The sequence below is a fragment of the Engystomops pustulosus genome, chromosome 1 (genome assembly GCF_040894005.1).
Source record: "Engystomops pustulosus chromosome 1, aEngPut4.maternal, whole genome shotgun sequence".
NCBI classification, from domain to species: domain Eukaryota; kingdom Metazoa; phylum Chordata; class Amphibia; order Anura; family Leptodactylidae; genus Engystomops; species Engystomops pustulosus.
Genome location: NC_092411.1, coordinates 264266014 through 264286410, shown reverse-complemented (window position 1 = coordinate 264286410; position 20397 = coordinate 264266014). Strand labels below are relative to the sequence as shown.

At 38.7% G+C, this 20397-nt stretch overlaps 1 protein-coding gene across 12 annotated transcripts in view; it reads right to left on the bottom strand.

Moving 5' to 3' along the window:
* The window catches only part of PROM1 (prominin 1), a 106681-nt gene that overhangs the window by 15699 nt on the left and 70585 nt on the right, over nt 1–20397 (bottom strand). For 9 of the 12 annotated variants that reach the window (XR_011849897.1, XR_011849898.1, XR_011849903.1 and 6 more), the window contains 10 exons: nt 16665–16817; nt 16438–16561; nt 9604–9707; nt 8992–9076; nt 7953–8099; nt 6246–6317; nt 2823–2915; nt 1559–1576; nt 903–956; nt 29–109 (listed from right to left, as the gene is read on the bottom strand). Coding sequence is in view for 5 of the 12 variants with exons in the window: in XM_072126047.1 (XP_071982148.1) it covers nt 29–109; nt 903–956; nt 1559–1576; nt 2823–2915; nt 6246–6317; nt 7953–8099; nt 8992–9076; nt 9604–9707; nt 16438–16561; nt 16665–16817 (931 nt within the window). In the remaining 7 variants the exon portion in view is untranslated. The remainder of the gene's footprint in view (nt 1–28; nt 110–902; nt 957–1558; nt 1577–2822; nt 2916–6245; nt 6318–7952; nt 8100–8991; nt 9077–9603; nt 9708–16437; nt 16562–16664; nt 16818–20397) is intronic. The other 3 variants (XR_011849900.1, XR_011849902.1, XM_072126052.1) reach the window with 1 other exon arrangement.

Here is a 20397-nt window from a genome sequence, read left to right as displayed (position 1 = left end):
AAGAATCTAGATAGAGTAGATATCTCACCCGCTTTATGATTGAGGACGCATTGTTATTGATCAGGGCTTGAGCTGCGTCAATCGCTGAAATGACATCATGTACTTTTTCCTGGAAAAAAAAAGTCAGACATGTTTTTTATTGGATAATTGTACAGGTTCAGTTGATATCACATATATATCCTATGATGCACTTCTTGGGGACACATGCACAACGGCTAAAAATTGGCTAAATCCTCCATGTGTTCGGCTTATGTATATGGGGCTTCAGGAATCTTCTCCAATGGTACATGGAGAAGCTTAGATTTTTGTAGAGTGAAAATAATCTCTAAAATCCCTCCATATAGTAATTTTCTGTGTATACCATAAAGAACATCCTTGTACCATTGTCAATAACAAAAAAAAAATAATTTTTATTTATATAGCACCGTCATATTCTGTAGCACTTACAAATCATAACAAATAAACTGTATGTAATTAATGTGAGCAGAAAGTACTAAAACTATTGGCCCTTCTCTGACGTCACTCAGCACTGCCCAACTGTCAGCTTGAGGTGCAGTCTCATCCTGTATCGGGAGAACAGGAAGTCTGTGAGGTGCAGCCAATAGCTGCAGAGCAGGAAGTATATTGGCAGAAGAGCAGGAAGTGTACCAGGAGAATAGGATGTCAGTTTCTGCTATGCATCCTAAAACCATGCAGTTATTTTTTATTTGTCTATGTTATTAGACCTACAGAGGCTAAAAAATTTGGATAGAAAAGAAACCAGAGCTAAACAATCTTAGAAATAATGGGCATTTGCTTTCACTTTAAGAAACATGTTCGAATTGACAGATTTGTATATTTTTATGAAATGTGGCACAATCCAGGCAGTTTTAGATATATTTCATAATTATTTTATTACCTACCTCAATATCAAACGACGTCCTCTCTAGCAATTTAATACTTTGATTTAAAACACCCTGTAAAACAAAGAACTTCCATTAACAAGGTGGGATGGGTCAATAGGAAAACACAGATCCTGGTGAAGGGTGAATATACATAGAAGTATGTTATTATCATGCAACCATTCCCATTCCAACCTGAGAGTAGAAAGTGTGCAAGCTGTAATTGGATTCGAATTCAGTGGGGAGAAATGTCAATGGCTAAAATATAAAAGAATTTATACTCTTCTCATTGATCCCCTATCATTATCTTTCCAAGGTCTTGATTTCCTGCTGCAATTTTGACACAACAGGAAGTAGGTGGAAACATCAAATTGACCAATAGAGATATAATTCCCACCCATTTCCTGTTTAACAACAGGAAGTGGAAACCAGCAAGGACCCAGTCCTCTTAGAATAGGATCAAACCAGAATAGGATGGTAGCGACAGGGGAACAGAGCATTTTTTAGAAAATTTGACACCAATTCTTTACATTTAGAATACCCCTTTAAAGTAGTAGTAATAGTTCTCTTAAGCGATAATAAATAGTAGGATTACATAATATTCACCGTATACACAACATATAACACCACATGTAAATCATACATTTACAGACGTGCAACATGTCGCGTATGCTTACCCTGGCTTTAACATATTTCTTGAAAGGCAGAGGGAGGAATGAGAAATCAATGTCAACAATAGTAATCAAACTACACCACAACTCCAAGCCTGACAGCAATCCATTGTATAGACTGTAATAAGACGTGCACGCATGAAGGATCATTTTACCAGCCGAAAAACTATCCTATTTCCTGGTCTCAGAACAGGACATAGTATCCTTAGCATAGTCGTCTGAGACCATGATGGGACATGCACACAATATTGTCTACAGATTATCGTGTGGAGAAGGGAACAGGAAGAAGCACAATATAAAGTTATCAGATCCATACTGTAAACAGGCCAGGGGGAAGTAATATAAGAATTGCATGTGTCATATATGACAGAAGTTACAGATTAGGCTGCAATGACCTGGAGTCTATTTTTCAATCACCCCTCCGGTTCTATCATCCTGCTTCAATGGAAACTCAATGGGCCGCTAAATTAGCAATAGAACAATCAGTACAAAACAAGTATAAAAAGCAAAACCATTACAGATAACTGGCCCGATCTGCAGAAAAATTGGAAAAGAAGGGATCCGATAATACATTTTGGCATTAGATGAATCCTATAGAAATTTAGAAAATCAATGACTCAATTGATCACAAACATTTGAACCTAACCTCAATAAGTCATTTCTACTGCTCCAAGCCAAGTTTAAAGGGAACCTGTCAGACGCAGAGATGCAAATTATCCAGGAAAGGGACTTTGGCGCAAACATTGGTCTGAAGTAAGCCAGTCAGAAAGTGGCATAAGAAACTGAAAAGTATCTAACATGTCAGCTAAAATAAGAAATGTGTTCAGGTTCGGGTTTGGCCAATCACAGCCATGGCTATTTACTAGGGGAGGCAACTGAAGGGATTAGCTGGATGTCCTAGTCGCAAGGGCCAAACTCGAACCCAAACATCATATCCGCTCAGCTCTAGCTAGGATGTCTATTGTATTCCCGGTGTCAACAGTCATATAAAGTTTACTCCAAGGTGTCATGGCACCTCTTCACTTTAGCTACTACATTAGCAAAGTTATAGGGGGTTACAAATGTACACAAGAATTTACAGCAAGCAAAAACAAGGTATATGGCTTCCCCCCCTAAATTATACTTTGTTTGTTGGACCTCTCATATCAATGCCTAATACGCCTCACAATAAGTGTTGCGAGTAGTTTATTAGAGCCGACATAAAACCATGTGTTATAAACATGACCCATCTTCCCCCCATCTTCAGAATATAGCTACTCAGATTCTTTACCATTGTCTGCTCCATCGGTACGACTTGCTGAATGTGTATCATCCGTATACTATTAGCGTGTCCTTTTATAGCATTTCCTAATGCTCCTTTTGGCTGAAATCAAATAGAGAGATATCAGAGCAGAGCAGTTTTTAGTAGCGTGATGGAGAAGAAGAACAAAAGCTGGGTACAACGCGGGGTTAACCTTCAAAAAACATGAAGAATGTAGCAACATTGCAGAATTCAAGAGCAGCGGGGCATAGGAGATTCTGGATACTGCTTATACTGTTATGAAAAAAATACCCCATCTGTGAATTCTATGGTGATATGTATCAGGACATCAGTTGAAATGAGCTTAACAGCCTTCATTACGATTCAAAGGCTACATAGAAGCCAGGTGCCTCTAATCACATGGCCTGAAATAAATGATCATCAGCCAGTGGGACCACCACTATGATAACAGAAGTTTAGGCAGTCTACTAGTCTAGAACTCTCAGCTGTAAGTGTAGCATTATAAACTCAGATGCATAATGTATGACAGATTAAACTATGTCATTTTTTAACAGAAATTAAGACAAATCAATTTATTGTTGCAAAATAAAAACGTTTGTCTTGTTGCTACCCCAATTCTGCTTACAATCTAAAATGAAAATCTATCATTACATATGCTTTTTTGTGTGTATGTGTGGGAGGAATCTGGAGCACACAGAGAAAACAAGCCTGCATTTAAAAAAAAAAAAGAAAAAAGACTCAACCGTAATTCAAATTTCCATCTTTATGCATTTTTTAATCTTAATAAATCTAAAAAACCTTCAGTTTAATTTCCTAATAATATCCTGACACAGAGATCCAAATACTCTGCTTATAAATAAATGATAATTGCTGTGACCACCACTAGAGGGAGCTTATAAGCTCATTGCATACTGTTTTTACATTTTTATACCACTTCAGCTAGAATTCTAATTCATGTACTAAAATGGAGGTTATAAATTGCAGAAAGTGTGAAGAATACAATAAATGGAAGGTTAATCTACTCCAATGCACTGGCAATAAAGATCTATCAGACACTTTGTTTTTTCTGATGTTACAAAGGAAATCTAACTATATAATAGTGTGGGCTATATTTTGCCTATTTCCCCCAATTCAGTTGAAGAAAAGTTCTAAAAAACACATTGGGGCAGATTTACTTACCGGGTCCGTTCGCGATCCAGCGGCGCGTTCTCTGCGGTGGATTTGGGTCCGGCCGTGATTCACTAAGGTAGTTCCTCCGCCGTCCACCAGGTGGCGCTGCTGCGCTGAAATGCATCGTTCCGCACTGGAATTCACCGGGCCGGACCAAGTGAAGGTAAGCGCGCCCCAAGCGACACTTTTTTTGTTTTAAATGCGGAGGTTTTTCCGAATCTGTCCGGTTTTCGCTCGGCCACGCCCCCGATTTCCGTCGCGTGCATGCCAGCGCTGATGTGGCAAAATCCGATCGCGTGCGCCAAAATCCCGGGGCAATACAGGGAAAATCGGCGCAAATCGGAAATATTCGGGTAACACGTCGGGAAACCGCGAATCGGGCCCTTAGTAAATGACCCCCATTCTGTTAGAATTGAGAACAGTCTGAGCCTTATTTTTTAACAGACCAATGATTTAAAGGGGATGTATAGGATTGGTACAAAGTGGCTAACTCTTTTATAATAGTAGATTATAGTGTAATGGTACCAGAGAAGCAGAGGAGACAGCATTTGGTATGCTAGATCTTCTCGAAGTTGTCTACAGATGTCTAGAATTAGACATTTATGTGCATTTTCCAGGCCAGGATGTATGCCATTTCTTGTGGCCCATGTGACAACGACGAGTGAGCGCCACTCCCACCACAAATGTCTTCAGGAGCAATTGCGAAAAAGACCAAAGAAAGTGTGTATAGGCAAATATGTAAAAAACTTTACTTCAGCGATATGAATACACCACAAAATTTGATCAAAACATTAAAAACACCTAAAAAGTACCTCAGTACATATTGCAAAGACCCATGTATGTGACCCTGACAAATCCATACATCTCACACTGCCACCCCTGAGGAAGTCACGATAAGCAACAGAACACGTGGGGCAAGTCCTCACACTGCCCTATATACCTTGCGTGTGGGATTTAATAAGGACTGGTAACCATACAACTGGCTGTGCCATCTATCCTCTTTTTGTGTCACTTAGGCTATATTCACACGACATGTGCCCGCTGTACCGTAGCACACATTGGCAATGGGGAGAGGAGGAGGGGGCGAGCGCTGCTCATCCCCGCCCCTCTCCATAGCAATGTATGGTGCACGGCTCTGTATTCTGAAGAACAATAGGACATGCCCTATCTTTGTCCCGGAGACTGGACGGTACGTGGCACCGTACCACTCCCGTACGGTGCCATGCGTCCATTGCCGTCAGTGGGGGGGTGTATATACGCTGTGTATATGTCGGCCCTATGTCCGTCCCCCATACGGCCGATGGGAATATAGCCTTACCATGTTGTGGAATCGTATAACTTTACTAGGCCTAGACTTTATATCACCATGATACTCTGTATATATATATGTGGCACGTGGCATTGGAGATCATTTTGGCAGTGTGAGATGTACGGACTTCTCAGGGTCACAAACATGGGTCTTTGCAATGTGTACTGAGGTACTTTTTAGGTGTTTTTAATGTTTTGATCAAGTTGTGTGGTGTATTTATATAGATGAAATAAAGTTTTGTTCATATTTGCCTATGCTCAGGGGCGTAACTACAGTGGTAGCAGCCATAGCAGCTGCTATGGGCCCACAGTGTCAGGGGGCCCCATCATCCAACCTGACAAACTAAAGAATGGAGGATGTACACCATTATATACATATTATGCTGCACATTGTACAACATAATCTACGAATAACATATATGTGATGTATATATGCTGTATCTGTGATGTGTATATACTCGATGTGTATATATACTGCATTATGCTCTATATGTGTACTGTGTATACCATGCAACTGTAACTCACATTTGTGAGCATATAAATATGTATATTTTTAAGGGGGATGAGGGGCCCCATTCAGAGGTCTGGTATGGGGCCCTGTTTCTCCTAGTTTCTTTGGTTTTTTTCACAATTGTTCATAGTCTTTTTAGTGTGTTGGCTGTAAATCATACTAATTTATACCTATATATTTTAGAGCTGTGCAGGTTCAGCTTGTGCATAATTGGAAAATGTCTTCAGGAGGTGATAGCCCTGGCCGCAAAAAGGTGCAGGAATAGGACCGGCCCTATCTTATGTAGTGCAGACAGTCGTCACGTTTGTAGTATGGTGCGGCACACCCCATGAACGTGCCCATTAGAAGGGTATAGGAATAGGGCCAAAATGAGATTGTTTAAAATGTACTGAAAAAATGCACAAATAACATGTCATAGTAAATAATACAGATCCCAGACTTACCAGCATGTCCGCATTTCCTTCCAGTTCATTGGCAAATGCCAGGAGATCCACCTTCGTAACACTTTTTCCTGCCTGGAGTTAGAGATGTACATCATTTATATGAACGAGCAAAACATCTGAATTAACTGCATTGTTGCACAACTTATGAAATCCTGCTGTAGGACCCTTATCTATCAAGCATGAATAGCTAATCCTCCTCCTTAAATAATGCTACACGAGCCATTACCAGCACCAACAGCAGCCGCCTCAATGTGTAACATGCAGGCATTGGAACAGTTTTGTTGTTGTTCTTGTTTAGAGTTTTTAGCTTTCTTTGGCCATTAACAATACCATAAAAATAATGGGGCAGATTTACTTACCCGGCCCATTCGCGATCCAGTGGCATGTTCTCTGCGGTGGATTCGGGTCTTCCAGTGATTCACTATGGTAGTTCCTCCGACATCCACCAGGTGTCGCTGCTGCGCTGAAGTTCCCCGAGGTCTGCCAGAATGAACCATCGTATACCCGGTGAAGGTAAGTGCGCTTTTTTTTTTTAAATGCGGTGGTTTCTCCGAATCCGTCGGGTTTTCATTCGGCCACGCCCACTGATTTCCATCGCGTGCATGCCGGCGCCGATGCGCCACAATCCGATCGCGTGCGCCAAAAACCCGGGGCAATACAGGGAAAATCGGCGCAAATCGGAAATATTCGGGTAAGACGTCGGGAAAACGCGAATCGGGCCCCTAGTAAATGACCCCTAATGTGTCACCTTTATTCAACTCTTTTCTGTGATCACTTTTATCCTGTGTTTATAAAGTTGGATGTGAAAAAAATGTAATTTTTGTGTGTGTTTTTTTTTGCCCTTAGCGTTCATTCAATTATGTTCATTATCGGTTACTTCAAGGTCCTGTAAAGGGTTAAAGGAAATCTACCACCACATTAATATAATGTTATATAATGTAATAATGTACAATGTAATATAAAGCAGTGTCACGCACATGATCCTCTTGGCCTCCTTGTTCTGTAGCTGTTCTTTACATTCCTTTTCATGGTCTGGTTTTGCTAAAAATTTATGTTTATAAATATGATAGGGAGCCTGAGGGGCTCTGGGGGGTGTAACCAGAGTCCCTCCGGGCTCTTTTGTCTCATTACTCATGCACCCAGCAAGCTTTGTACTTGCCTCCTCTATCCTCTATGCAAACCGGTGGTGATGTTACACTTGGCAATTCTCGTGTATTCATGGTCGTCTCTACTACAGGCGGTCCCCTACTTAAGGACACCCGACTTACAGGCAACCCATAGTTACAGACGGATCCTTCTGCCCACTGTGACCTCTGGTGAAGTTCTCTGGATGTTACTATAGTCTCAGACTGCAATAATCAGCTGTAAAGTGTCTGTAATGAAGCTTTATTGATAATCCTTGGTCCAATTTTGAAACTCCGATTGTCACTGGGACAAAAGAAAAAAATTTGTCTAGAACTTCAAAATATACAGTTTCGACTTACATACAAATTGAACTTAAGAACAAACCTCCGGACCCTATCTTGTATGTAACCCGGGGACAGCCTGTACTAGCTATACAGTAACGTGGTGGTAGATTTTCTTTAAGGAATGTAATAGGAAAGGGAAATGGGGGGGGGGGGGGTTATTGACCGATATTGTAAAAGTTTATGTTATGTGATATATACTATATATTGGTGTCTGACACATCTCATACGATACATTTACCTCTGCTAAAAATGCATCAAAGTCTATGGTATCAATCTCCGTGGCACTAAAATCTTCTAAATTCTTTCTTCCTTTTTTATCCAGCAAGACTATATTTTTCAGGTTTATATTCATCAATTCTATCCGATCTGATATTTCATCAACATACTGGGGGGAGAAAAAGGAAATTTATGTTAATGGAGTAATGATCGGCACTGATCCGTCCAGTCATTATGTATCAGTAGAGTTCTGGAAATTCAGCTATTTTTGGAAATCCCATAGAGAGAGCCACACATGTGTGGTTATCCCTCACTGCATTATACCCGTCAGGGGACCCCATTGTTGGAGGTGGGACCCCTTGTTATGTAGCTGTCCAAGATTAGAGTGTCCCATTAAGTAAATGTTACTTTGTGTCCTACAAGAGATGGTGGGGATGGATGTGACCAACACAAGTAAGTGACATATTCTGCCTCTCAGATTTGGGTTATGCATCTTCTGATAAATTGGAACCTACATGAACATTAATTTATACAATCTATAAGCAATTTTTTAAAATTTTGCCATTTCAGAATTCTGACAATAAAAGTTGCTGAATTTGTTTTCTGTCTTTTTAGTCTTATTTGTGCACAAACTAACGTATATACTCGAGTATACACCGACCCAAGTATAAGCCGAGGCACCTAATTTTACCACAAAAACCTGGTAAAACCTATATTTTTTTTTACTCGAGTATAAGCCGAGTTTGAGTATTCAGCACATTTTTTGTGCTGAAAAACTAGGCTTATACTCGAGTATATATGGTATATTGACTTTACACACTTTAACTATGGAATATGACTCTTTATCTGTTAACCAGATGTACGACCGTGGAAATGTAACTTTAAAAAAAGATACAAAAATATTCTTCCAGGGGGAAGGGAGTAATATCCCAGGACTCATGGTAGATGATGTAAATATGTGACAAATTTATTAAATATGTTCCAATGTTTTATAAATTAAATTGTACACTGTGGAAGTCAATGTTTTCTGGTCATCCAGTCATGTCTTGTAGATCACTTACCTTGCTGATGTTTAAGAATTCATTGAGATTGAACAGATTATCGATCTGAAGAGCTGTAAATATGCCCTTGTTTTCCTTGCAGTCACTGGAAGAGAATATAGAGATTTATTAACATGTAATAACTACGGTAATACATTTAGAGGGCTGCATTGGTTTAATAGGACTTGGGTTCCCTTTTTTATGCTTGAGCAAATAATTAAAGGAAATCTACCATCAAAATCCACCATGATGAACCTGCTCTGCTCATTGTAACAGCTTGTCAAAAGACTTCACTCAGTGATATCTTTTCACTGTCACAAAAAAAGCAGAGCAGGTCTCCTCCCCCCTGCAGTTCCTGCTGCTGCTAGATTACACCGGCAGAGAGAGCAGGTGGACGGTAAATGTGTTATGCTCATTGTAACAATCTATAAATCTGCAGCACTTATGGGGCTCTGGCAATGCATAATTTTAAAAGTTGATTTTAGAAGGAAGGAGACCATGGATAACAAATATAAGAAGATGACCACAGTCACGGTGCCTGGATCTATGAGTAATGTCCCCGGTTTATCAGGATGGATTTTGATGGTAGAATTCCTTTAAATCCATTCTTTCTCAGCTTGTTTTTTTATTTACCTGTAGACTTTTTCAAAAGTGAGATTCATGTTGGCGTTTTGATAAAGGGCACCAGAGAGATAATTTTTCCACTGTGAATTTAGCAGATATGGAGTATCCAAAACCTACAGAGTTGAAAAAGGGCTCATTATTACATATCAAAATCTATCAAATCAATTGCTGCTTGTAACAAATGTAACATGCATACGTTTATCAGTAATGATCTGATAAGACAGTGATGGCGAACCTTTTAGCGGCTGATTGCCCAAATTGCAACCCCAAACCTCCCTTATTTATAGCGAGGTGCTAACCAAAAATTAAAGCAGTAACTTTTTGCTTTGTGTTTTTGAACAACTTTCGATCATATTGGCCTCCTGAGGACAAGATGGAAAATTTGCATCATTTTAGCTTCTTTTCAGTGTCCCTCGGTGCATAGAGAATCATGGGGGCAGCAGAAGGTCCTCAAAAGATAATTCGGCCCTGTCTACTTATCTCCCTCTTCCTACAGTCCCAAGTAGCGAAGTAAGTATCACTTTAAGATATGTCCTGTCTGGTGTGCTGGGGCGATGGCCCGGGTGCCCACAGAAAGGGCTCTGAGTGCCACCCCTGGCACCCGTGCCATAGGTTCGCCACCACTGTGATAAGATAACTAAATATCTAATGGGGTAGGAAATCCTCTTTCAGCTATGAGAAGCTTTCTTTTGGCAACTCTTCCACACAAGCCATACATGCCCAGTCGTTTTCCAATTATAGTGCAATAAACTTGAAAATCTAAAGGGCTATTCCCATTTTGGCACATTAAAGTTGTTTGTATTATAAAAAGTCATACAATTTTCCAATATACTTTCTGTATCAATTCCTTATGGTTTTCTAAATCTCTGCTTGCTGTCCTTTATTTCCAATGGACAGAAATCTGAGCATGGTCACACAGGTGCACGGCTCGTTATATCACACAGCTCTGATTACTCCCTGTGATACTAATCAGCAGTGCACCTGTGTGACCAGGGTCAGATTTACTGAAAGTAAAGGACAGCAAGCAGAGATCTAGAAAACCATGATTAATTGATACACAAAGTATATTGGAAAATTATATAATTTTATGTTTTATAATACAAACAATAACATTAATTTGCTGAAATGGGAATACCCCTTTAACTTGCCAAATCTGATTTCTGGGTTCTTTATGATTTCTCTTACTATCTGACCTTGTGGTAAATTTCCTGGGACATCTATTCCTGAGTGGATTGTCAACTATATAACATGGTTTCCCTTTGTGAATAGTGGGGATAATTACCATTGCTGCTTGCATAATGTGCTATTCATGCCCCCCCCCCCACCGCGTTTTGCAGTGCGTCTGCCCAATAGACCTGGAAATTAAAGGAAACCTACCACTGCTTGCATGATGAAATCATGCAAGCAGACCACCCTGTAGGCTACTTAATGATGCCGGCACATAGTTTAGTTAGGCTCGGCGAACTTTAGTTGAGCTAAAAAAACGATTTTCTTACATATGTAAATGAGTCCTCCGGTGCTACCCTACGTCACCTTCGGGCTGGCGATGGCTTCCGATGTTTCATTATTCCAGCCAGCGCATGAACAAACACTAAGTCTCGGACAGCCGGCCGGCGATAGGTGCCGAGAGCTTGGTCTCGTCACGGCTCTTGGCACCTGAAGGAGGACGGGTAATTTGAAGATGGCTGAACTAATTAAACATCGGAAGCCATCGCCGGCCCGAAGGTGACATAGGGTAGCACCGGAGGGCTCATTTACATATGTAAATCGTTTTTTTAGCTCAACTAAAGTTCGCCGAGCCTAACTAAACTATGTGCCGGCATCAGCATTAAGTAGCCTACAGGGTGGTCTGCTCGCATCATTTCATCATGCAAGTAGTGGTAGGTTTCCTTTAACTCATATCTAGTGGCAATTCCTTTTCTAATGCCTATGTTGATGTCTTTCCTCCTTGGCATTTTGCTAAAACATATGAATGCTTGATTCTTACAAAACTGCTTTTACTGATATCCAATTAAAAATGTTCTTGATTAATTGACCTTGTTCCTATGAAAACAGTTATGTTGCACTTAAAGGGGTTGTCCCCTTTCAGCAAATATTGATATTGTTTGTGAAATTAAAAGCTATACAACTTTCCAATCTACTTTCTGAAGCAATTCCTAATGGGTTTTTTTTAGACCTCTTTAGAAAGCTTTAATGATTACTTCCAGTGGATAGAAATCTGCCCATGGTCTTGTTATGGACATGCAAGTGCAGAAGCCATTATAATAGACAGCTCTGATTACTCTCTGTGATCTACAAGCACCTTCATATCCATGACATTTCCATGGACAGATTTCTATCCATTGGAAGTAAACATATAGAATCATAGCAAGCAGAGATCTAGAAAACAGGTAGGAATTGATACATAAAGTATATTGGAAAATTGTAGAACTTTTCTTTACACTAGCTATATTCAATTATTTGCTGAAAGTAGACAACCCCTTTAATTTGTGCCACACAGTTTCTGTATTTTATATGAAAGACCATAGAATTTAAGGAGGATTTTGTCTCTCCTGCCTGTGACTGCTCTTACTATATGACTATTCTGTGTCTATGGCTTTATTCTCATATACTAGACATCTCTGGATGTTGTATGCAGACACATAGGGGGCTGACTGTAAATGCTCAGATAACACATCCTGGATTAGTCCTTGTATATTACTAGGCTCACAATGTAATCACATTTGTCAGGCATTCCTTCATATGACCATTGAGCCTTCTAGTTAAAATCTAGTCACAGTGAAATAGTCTATGAGTAAAACTTTTAGGAAAAAACCTCTATCTATGCGCATAGAAGATTCCAGTGCGGTTGCTGGTGCCTGGAGCGGTGAGCGAGTGACTGACATATCTCGGCTGTCATACAGGCTGCGGCTTGAGAAAACACGCACCATAAAATGGGCTAAAAGGACAGACAAATGTGAATTCGCCCTGAAGCATCATTTTTGTGTGGATTATATACAGACTCCTACTACCACTTCATGGATTGGGAAGGCAACATGTCAAGAAATATTACAGTGTCATAAGATGGGGCAAATGGAAAAAGAATGAGATCCAGGCATCCATGTAAAACAATGTCATATGTTCTTCTATGACACGACAATCACTATAAAGAACAATCACTATAAAGAACGATCATTATAAAGAACAATCACTATAAAGAACGATCACTATAAAGAGCAATCACTATAGAGAATGATCACTATAAAGAACAATCACTATAAAGAACAATCACTATAAAGAACGATCACTATAAAGAACAATCACTATAAAGAATGATCACTATAAAGAACAATCACTATAAAGAACGATCATTATAAAGAACGATCACTATAAAGAACGATCACTATAAAGAACAATCACTATAAAGAACGATCACTATAAAGAACAATCACTATAAAGAACGATCACTATAAAGAGCGATCACTATAAAGAACAATCACTATAGAGAATGATCACTATAAAGAACAATCACTATAAAGAACGATCACTATATAGAACGATCACTATAGAGAATGATCACTATAAAGAACAATCACTATAAAGAACGATCACTATAAAGAACAATCACTATAAAGAACGATCACTATAAAGAACAATCACTATAAAGAGCAATCATTATAAAGAACAATCACTATAAAGAACAATCACTATAAAGAACGATCATTATAAAGAACGATCATTATAAAGAACGATCACTATAACGAATGATCACTATAAAGAACGATCACTATAAAGAACAATCACTATAAAGAACGATCACTATAAAGAACGATCACTATAAAGAACAATCACTATAAAGAACAATCACTATAAAGAATGATCACTATAAAGAACGATCACTATAAAGAACGATCATTATAAAGAACGATCACTATAAAGAACGATCACTATAAAGAACGATCACTATAAAGAACAATCACTATAAAGAACAATCACTATAAAGAATGATCACTATAAAGAACAATCACTATAACGAATGATCACTATAAAGAACGATCATTATAAAGAACGATCATTATAAAGAACAATCACTATAGAGAACAATCACTATAAAGAACGATCACTATAAAGAACAATCACTATAGAGAACAATCACTATAGAGAACAATCACTATAACGAATGATCACTATAAAGAACATTCGCTATAAAGAACAATCACTATAGAGAACAATCACTATAGAGAACAATCACTATAGAGAACAATCACTATAAAGAACAATCACTATAGAGAACAATCACTATAGAGAACAATCACTATAGAGAACAATCACTATAGAGAACAATCACTATAACGAATGATCACTATAAAGAACGATCACTATAAAGAACAATCACTATAGAGAACAATCACTATAGAGAACAATCACTATAGAGAACAATCACTATAACGAATGATCACTATAAAGAGCAATCACTATAGAGAATGATCACTATAAAGAGCAATCACTATAGAGAACAATCACTATAACAAATGATCATTATAAAGAACAATCACTATAACAAATGATCACTATAACAAATGATCACTATAGAGAACGATCACTATAAAGAACAATCACTATAAAGAACAATCACTATAAAGAACGATCACTATAAAGAACGATCACTATAAAGAACGATCACTATAAAGAACGATCACTATAAAGAACAATCACTATAAAGAACAATCACTATAAAGAACAATCATTATAAAGAACGATCACTATAACGAATGATCACTACAAAGAACAATCACTATAAAGAGCAATCACTATAGAGAATGATCACTATAAAGAACAATCACTATAACGAATGATCACTATAAAGAACGATCACTATAGAGAACGATCATTATAAAGAACAATCACTATAAAGAACGATCACTATAAAGAACAATCACTATAACAAATGATCACTATAAAGAACGATCATTATAAAGAACAATCACTATAGAGAACAATCACTATAACGAATGATCACTATAAAGAGCAATCACTATAGAGAATGATCACTATAAAGAACAATCACTATCAAGAACAATCACTATAAAGAGCAATCACTATAGAGAATGATCACTATAAAGAACAATCACTATCAAGAACAATCACTATCAAGAACAATCACTATAAAGAACAATCACTATAACAAATGATCACAATAAAGAACATTCGCTATAACGAATCATCACTATAAAGAATGATCATTACAGATCGATTATTTTTTGTATGACTTTTTTAAGTGAAAGGTTTTTTTCTTACAGTTTTTAAGTCATATCGGAGGAGTATAAAAGATCTAGTTATCTGATAGATAAAGCATTAGGTAGTCTCCAGCACATTTACATGAGACAATTTAAAAAGATAAGATAGCATTTTAATGACAACACATTCTTGCCTCTTAAAGGGAACCTGTCACCGGGAGTCTGTTTTCTGGCTCACCAATGTCCCCATAAAGAATAATGTGCACATTGACAAAGTTCTTTTTATCATACCATGGGTAAGACTATGATTAGGTGTAACGCGTCGGTTTAGGGGAGGCACTCACACACTATGGATTAACAAGCTTTGAATAAAAAAAGATTTTATTTATCCTTTGGAGTGCGGAAATATTTTCTCTTTTTCTCTACAATAAGGCACCTGCATGGGGGTGTATATATCTGTGCCCACTCTGCACAAGCTGAGTGTTTGGATAAAGCCAGTTTTATTATAAAACAAAGTTAGATGAAAGTTTACCTTTCTCACTGCAGAGAAGTGTCCCTTGTCCCCTGGGAGTGGCCAGTGAGAAGTGGTTCCCCCACCCTCAGGAAATCGCTTCATCATGTGTCTATTTTAAGTTTAAAAAAAAAAAAAAAAGCCATGTCCCTCCTCTTTGAAATAGATGCATGATAAAGCACTTTCCCGAGCGTGGGGGGAACCAATTCTCACTGGCCATTCCCATGGGACAAAGGACACTGCTCTGCAGAGAGAAAGGTCAACTTTCATCTAACTTTTCTTTTTTCGGAAAAAGACAGTTTTATTATAAAAACACTTTGGCAATGTGCACACTGTTCTTTATGGGGATATGGGAGAACCAGAAAAAAGGGCTTATGTTGACAGGTTCCCTTTAAGTATGTCACCCATGACTATACATCGTTTACATCACTCCAGATTGTCACAATTACATTACAAATGATGTTTTATCCACAATTCCAACCCTCCGCATCCTAATTTGTTTCTATAATTTCATGTAAACAGTCCCGGCTGCCCTCTGATGAGAAAATTTCATGCCAACAAAAATGTCAGTGATGGCTCAGAAACAATGGAGACTGGAGCAAATGTCAACTGTCCCAGAATCAACATCTAAGGATGCAAATAAATTGTTGGTGGACTGGTGAAAGGTCCTTCTTTTAAAAGGATTGTATAGAATTAGGTGTGTAATGGAGGCAAACCATCTCACAATGCCTCCACTTACAAATAATTATGTATGTGAACATTATATAGCTCACGTAGAGTGGGCATCTCCCGGCATGAGAAGTAAGAGCTAACGAACTGATTTTTCATTGGTGTCACCAGTTCCTTTGATAGTTTTGGGCACCAGGTATGATCAAGTTAGAAGAAACCAATGTCCGGCTGCACCTGCCTTGACATGACAATGGATGTTTCAAAGCAAGAAGCTGCAACTTGAAAAATTCTGTTGATCTGCAAGGCGCTTTACAGGCTCAGCCATTGACTTATATCTATGAGGGGCATTAGAGAAGCAGCTGTCTTCTTTTAGCCACATTGTTCCCAAAACTCTCTACCAACAAGTCTTTTTTTTCGTTTGCTAATGTTTATGACATTCAGTCTCACCTTAAACAAGGTCTTGTCCTGAAAAGATTCACACACCAACTTTTCCACATTTCCACCAGCCAGGAATGTAACAATCACGATCAGCATGAGAACCCAGGAGAAGATGAAGCTAAATCCAACTCCACTGTAGAAGATAAATAGGGAACATAACAAAACCCTGTTACTGAAAGCACCATGCAAGACAGAGATACAACATGGCGCCTACAAGCTGTGCGAAGTATACTCACGCCATGAGAAAGTTCCCTCCAGTATTAGAGACGCAGCCTCTCGTGGTGGGAGAAGCATGTTGGTCATAACCACAAGAACCAAACAGTAGACCAAGGAAGTAGAAAACCACGATTAGTGTCACCATGCAACAGAGAACGAGAGATCCCAACCACCTGTGGAGAAATCATTGTTAGATGGATATTACAAATAAGTTGGTGTCAGAAAAATAATATCATTATAATATCAAGATCATGATAGAAGAAAGATATTCTTTTTATTTCAGCACTTGAGGATCGTCTTTCAACAGAAAATGAGGCCACTGATCTATCTTATCCATGGTCAGAAGGTAAAAGCCACAGTACTCAAACTCAAACCAACACTACAGGAGTCCATCTAAACCATCAAGGCTCCAAAAAAACTCACACAGAATAGGATCTTCTTTGATTAGTAAGGTCTATACTTGTCTACAGGTTTACGACCATGACCACCAAAGTAAAAACGTGTGGAAAGGGCGTGATTTGGAATGGATATGGTTTCTCAGATAGATATTAAGGGGATTTGTCTGCTAATACAACTTGTCTCTTTTGCACAGATTAAGGAATAAATTGTCTAGTAACTCGGATTTCCACTAATCTCAAAAATAGGTCCCTCTTCAGCAATTTTAGTGGATTTATGTTCTCAAAATTCCACGGACGTATCTGAATACACTGCTTAAATGTTGCCCCATTCAGACAGGAGGACAATGGACCCCGATTCTTGCAACTGGTTTGCCTTACACTCCCACCAGTTGAAAGAAGAGTGGTTACTTACTGGAGGGTAAGTAATTAGTAGGAATAAGTGGTTCTTTTTGGAAAACCCCTTTAGCTATGAAACCAGTGGGTTCATGAACACCCAAGGTGGTAACTTTACTTGTGTCTGTTACTGTGGAACATTTCCATCTAGTAAAGTAGAATTTTTACTCTGTTGACTTTCCAAAATTTTATTTGCTACATCGAGGCTATAAATGTTCTCATGTATTAAATCACATATTTCAGAGAATGTAAAACATACTTGAAAGATGACTGTAACTTATACATATTATCAGATAAATAGATGCAAGAATCGATTGCCTAGAGGACTACGAGTTCTTCTCAGGTATTTAGACATATCATCCATATTACATCTAAAATACAAGTCAAATATTTTCACTTGTATGACTTCAAGCACAAACACCTGGGAGATGCAATGTTTACTGAGTACTTTAAGGGTAACACCAGCCAAAAGGCATGAATACGGCTGTGTAGGGATGTTATAGAATACCATAGACACAATATACAATGGTACAAAACCAACAAGACCAAAAACCTCCTCAATCCTCAGAGTTGTATATTGTGAATCACTGAATGTACAATAGGTCACGTCTGCCGGTGACGTGGAGGTCATTTATCACTTATTGTTAATTAAGTAATATTACATTGAAGATTTGATCATAGGACAAAGTGTAAAGTTACTGTGTACAGCTGGTAAACTATATGACATAATACAAGACTACAGTGATACGACCCTGCTTTTCTTTGTTTCTTCAGTGCTTACACTTTTTGTTACTTTGTCGAGTTAAATACTACCTTCCGTATTATCATAGATTTTGACCGTTGTGTTTTTCCACCATGTTTTATACTGCAGCTGACCCACCTTGGCTGCTGTGCATAATGATAAGCTCACCAGTAGGTTGCTTCATGGAGGTCCTGTTTTCACGAACCAATATCCAAGGTAGCTTCTAACTTGGGATGCGCAGAATCATTAAAGGGGTATTTTGGGAATATGAACTTATGACACTAAAAACCCATGATGATATAAATAAGTGAATACAACAATACTCAATGTCATTAGTCACAAAACGGAGCTTAAATAGTTTGATTTTATGATTTACAAAATGTATGGCCTCTCTAAAGTAGGTGGAGTTATCACTAAGATGGCCTCCACTGGATACTACAAGTCCCATGATCCTTTAGTTCTCAGTAACTCCTCCTCCATCTTATGCTCTGCTCCAGGTGATGATATAACAGACTTTCTTGCTCTGTTACCATAGTAATGATGTGTAACTGCCATCACCAAAACACCGGTCATACTGGATGCACTGCAACCAACCGACTACAGCCAAACTTAGTGCAGATCACATGACCTGCCCAGGCAGATGCAGGACATGTGATGTGGACATGTGACCAGCGGCCATCTTCTGTCCTGTGTATGCTCTGCAACGGACCGCGCGGGGGAAATTAACGGACTGATTAAAGCGCCAGTAGCATTTTAATTCTCCATCACAGTCTATGTCAGCAGCATTTCCTGCTAAGGGGAGCAAAATTTTAAATAACAACTAATTACACATTAGCTTATATTTTGAGTGTCCACTTGTATATGAATTATGCTTATTCCTGGAATACACCTTTAAGGGTAGGGTTGGGTTCATGTACTGAACCTGAATGCTCTCCCCCACTGGTAACAACTAACGATTACAGATGTTACCTTTTAAATGGTGCCGGCACAGAGAGCGACGATCCTTAGGAAAGTGGCAGTGCTCATACAGCACCGGCATCTAACTGGAGGCGTGCATGCACCAGCATCATTTAAAGAGTGAGCACATGCAATCGGTGCTAGCTCCCTTCACAGGTGTTAATGTGGAGGGTGAACCTGAACACGGAGCCCTGGCTGAAGTCCGGTATAGGGGACCCTAACCCACAATGTTCGGCACAAACTCGGACATTGTGGTTTTCGGGTCCACTCATCACAACTCTCAACTTGTGATGAAGTCTCATATCAATATGTATGATCAATCCTTTAGCTTATCGTAAGACACCACCACAGCAGCACTGAGATCCAGCACTGGATGTATTATCTGTAACTAAGCAGACCAAATATTTTCAATCCACCTCTTAGAAAACATCAAAGAAAGAAAAGTTTTCATCAAAAATGAAATAATTGATAGAATATTCCTCCTGACTGTCTGTAGCGTGCCCGGACAACGTGTCTGAGCCATCAACCATCAGTCTCATAATTGCCATTTTTTTACATTGTGTCAAATAGCTTTGAGGAATTTAAACTATTTGATATACAAAGGGAAAACCATTCATATGGTATGCACTGTATTCATACATACAATTATATATAGTGCTAAAATGTTCTACAAATATGTATAAATTATGTTGTATTCTCTCGGTTTACCCTTTCATTTAAATTCCATGCATTTTAGAAGTGAGCCAAAAATACAGGAGCAAACTAATTAATTATTAGTTTCCCTTTAATTTGGTGTCAATAATGATTACCAATCTCTGTAACAATACCTTTGTGTAACATTTTCCAGGGTTGCACTGTTGGAGTGTTCTCATATTGATTAGCTCTCAGAGCTGCTCTGAGTAAAAGCTGTAGTGGGTTCTTGGATGGATATTACAGTAGTCACTCAGAGCAGAGGGGAGGAGCTGTGGAACAGTTCAATACGTAACTCTTCACAGCTAAAACCTAACACAGTCTGCTTTATATGGTTCTATCTGCTGGTAGACTAACATTAAAAAGGAAACCATCAATGCTTGTTAGAGTTGGGTTTGATCTTTGAGACTACAAAAAGAGAAAATTTCAAAGTGTTGAATATAGAGGCTCAGGAAACTGCAAACCGGGACCATGTGGTTATTAAGTTGAAGTGAATGGAAGATGTGCCATCTGTGCCACAAAGCCATCTGTTTCCAGCTTTATGCCCAGTGCTTTGCTGGGCCCAGTAATGGA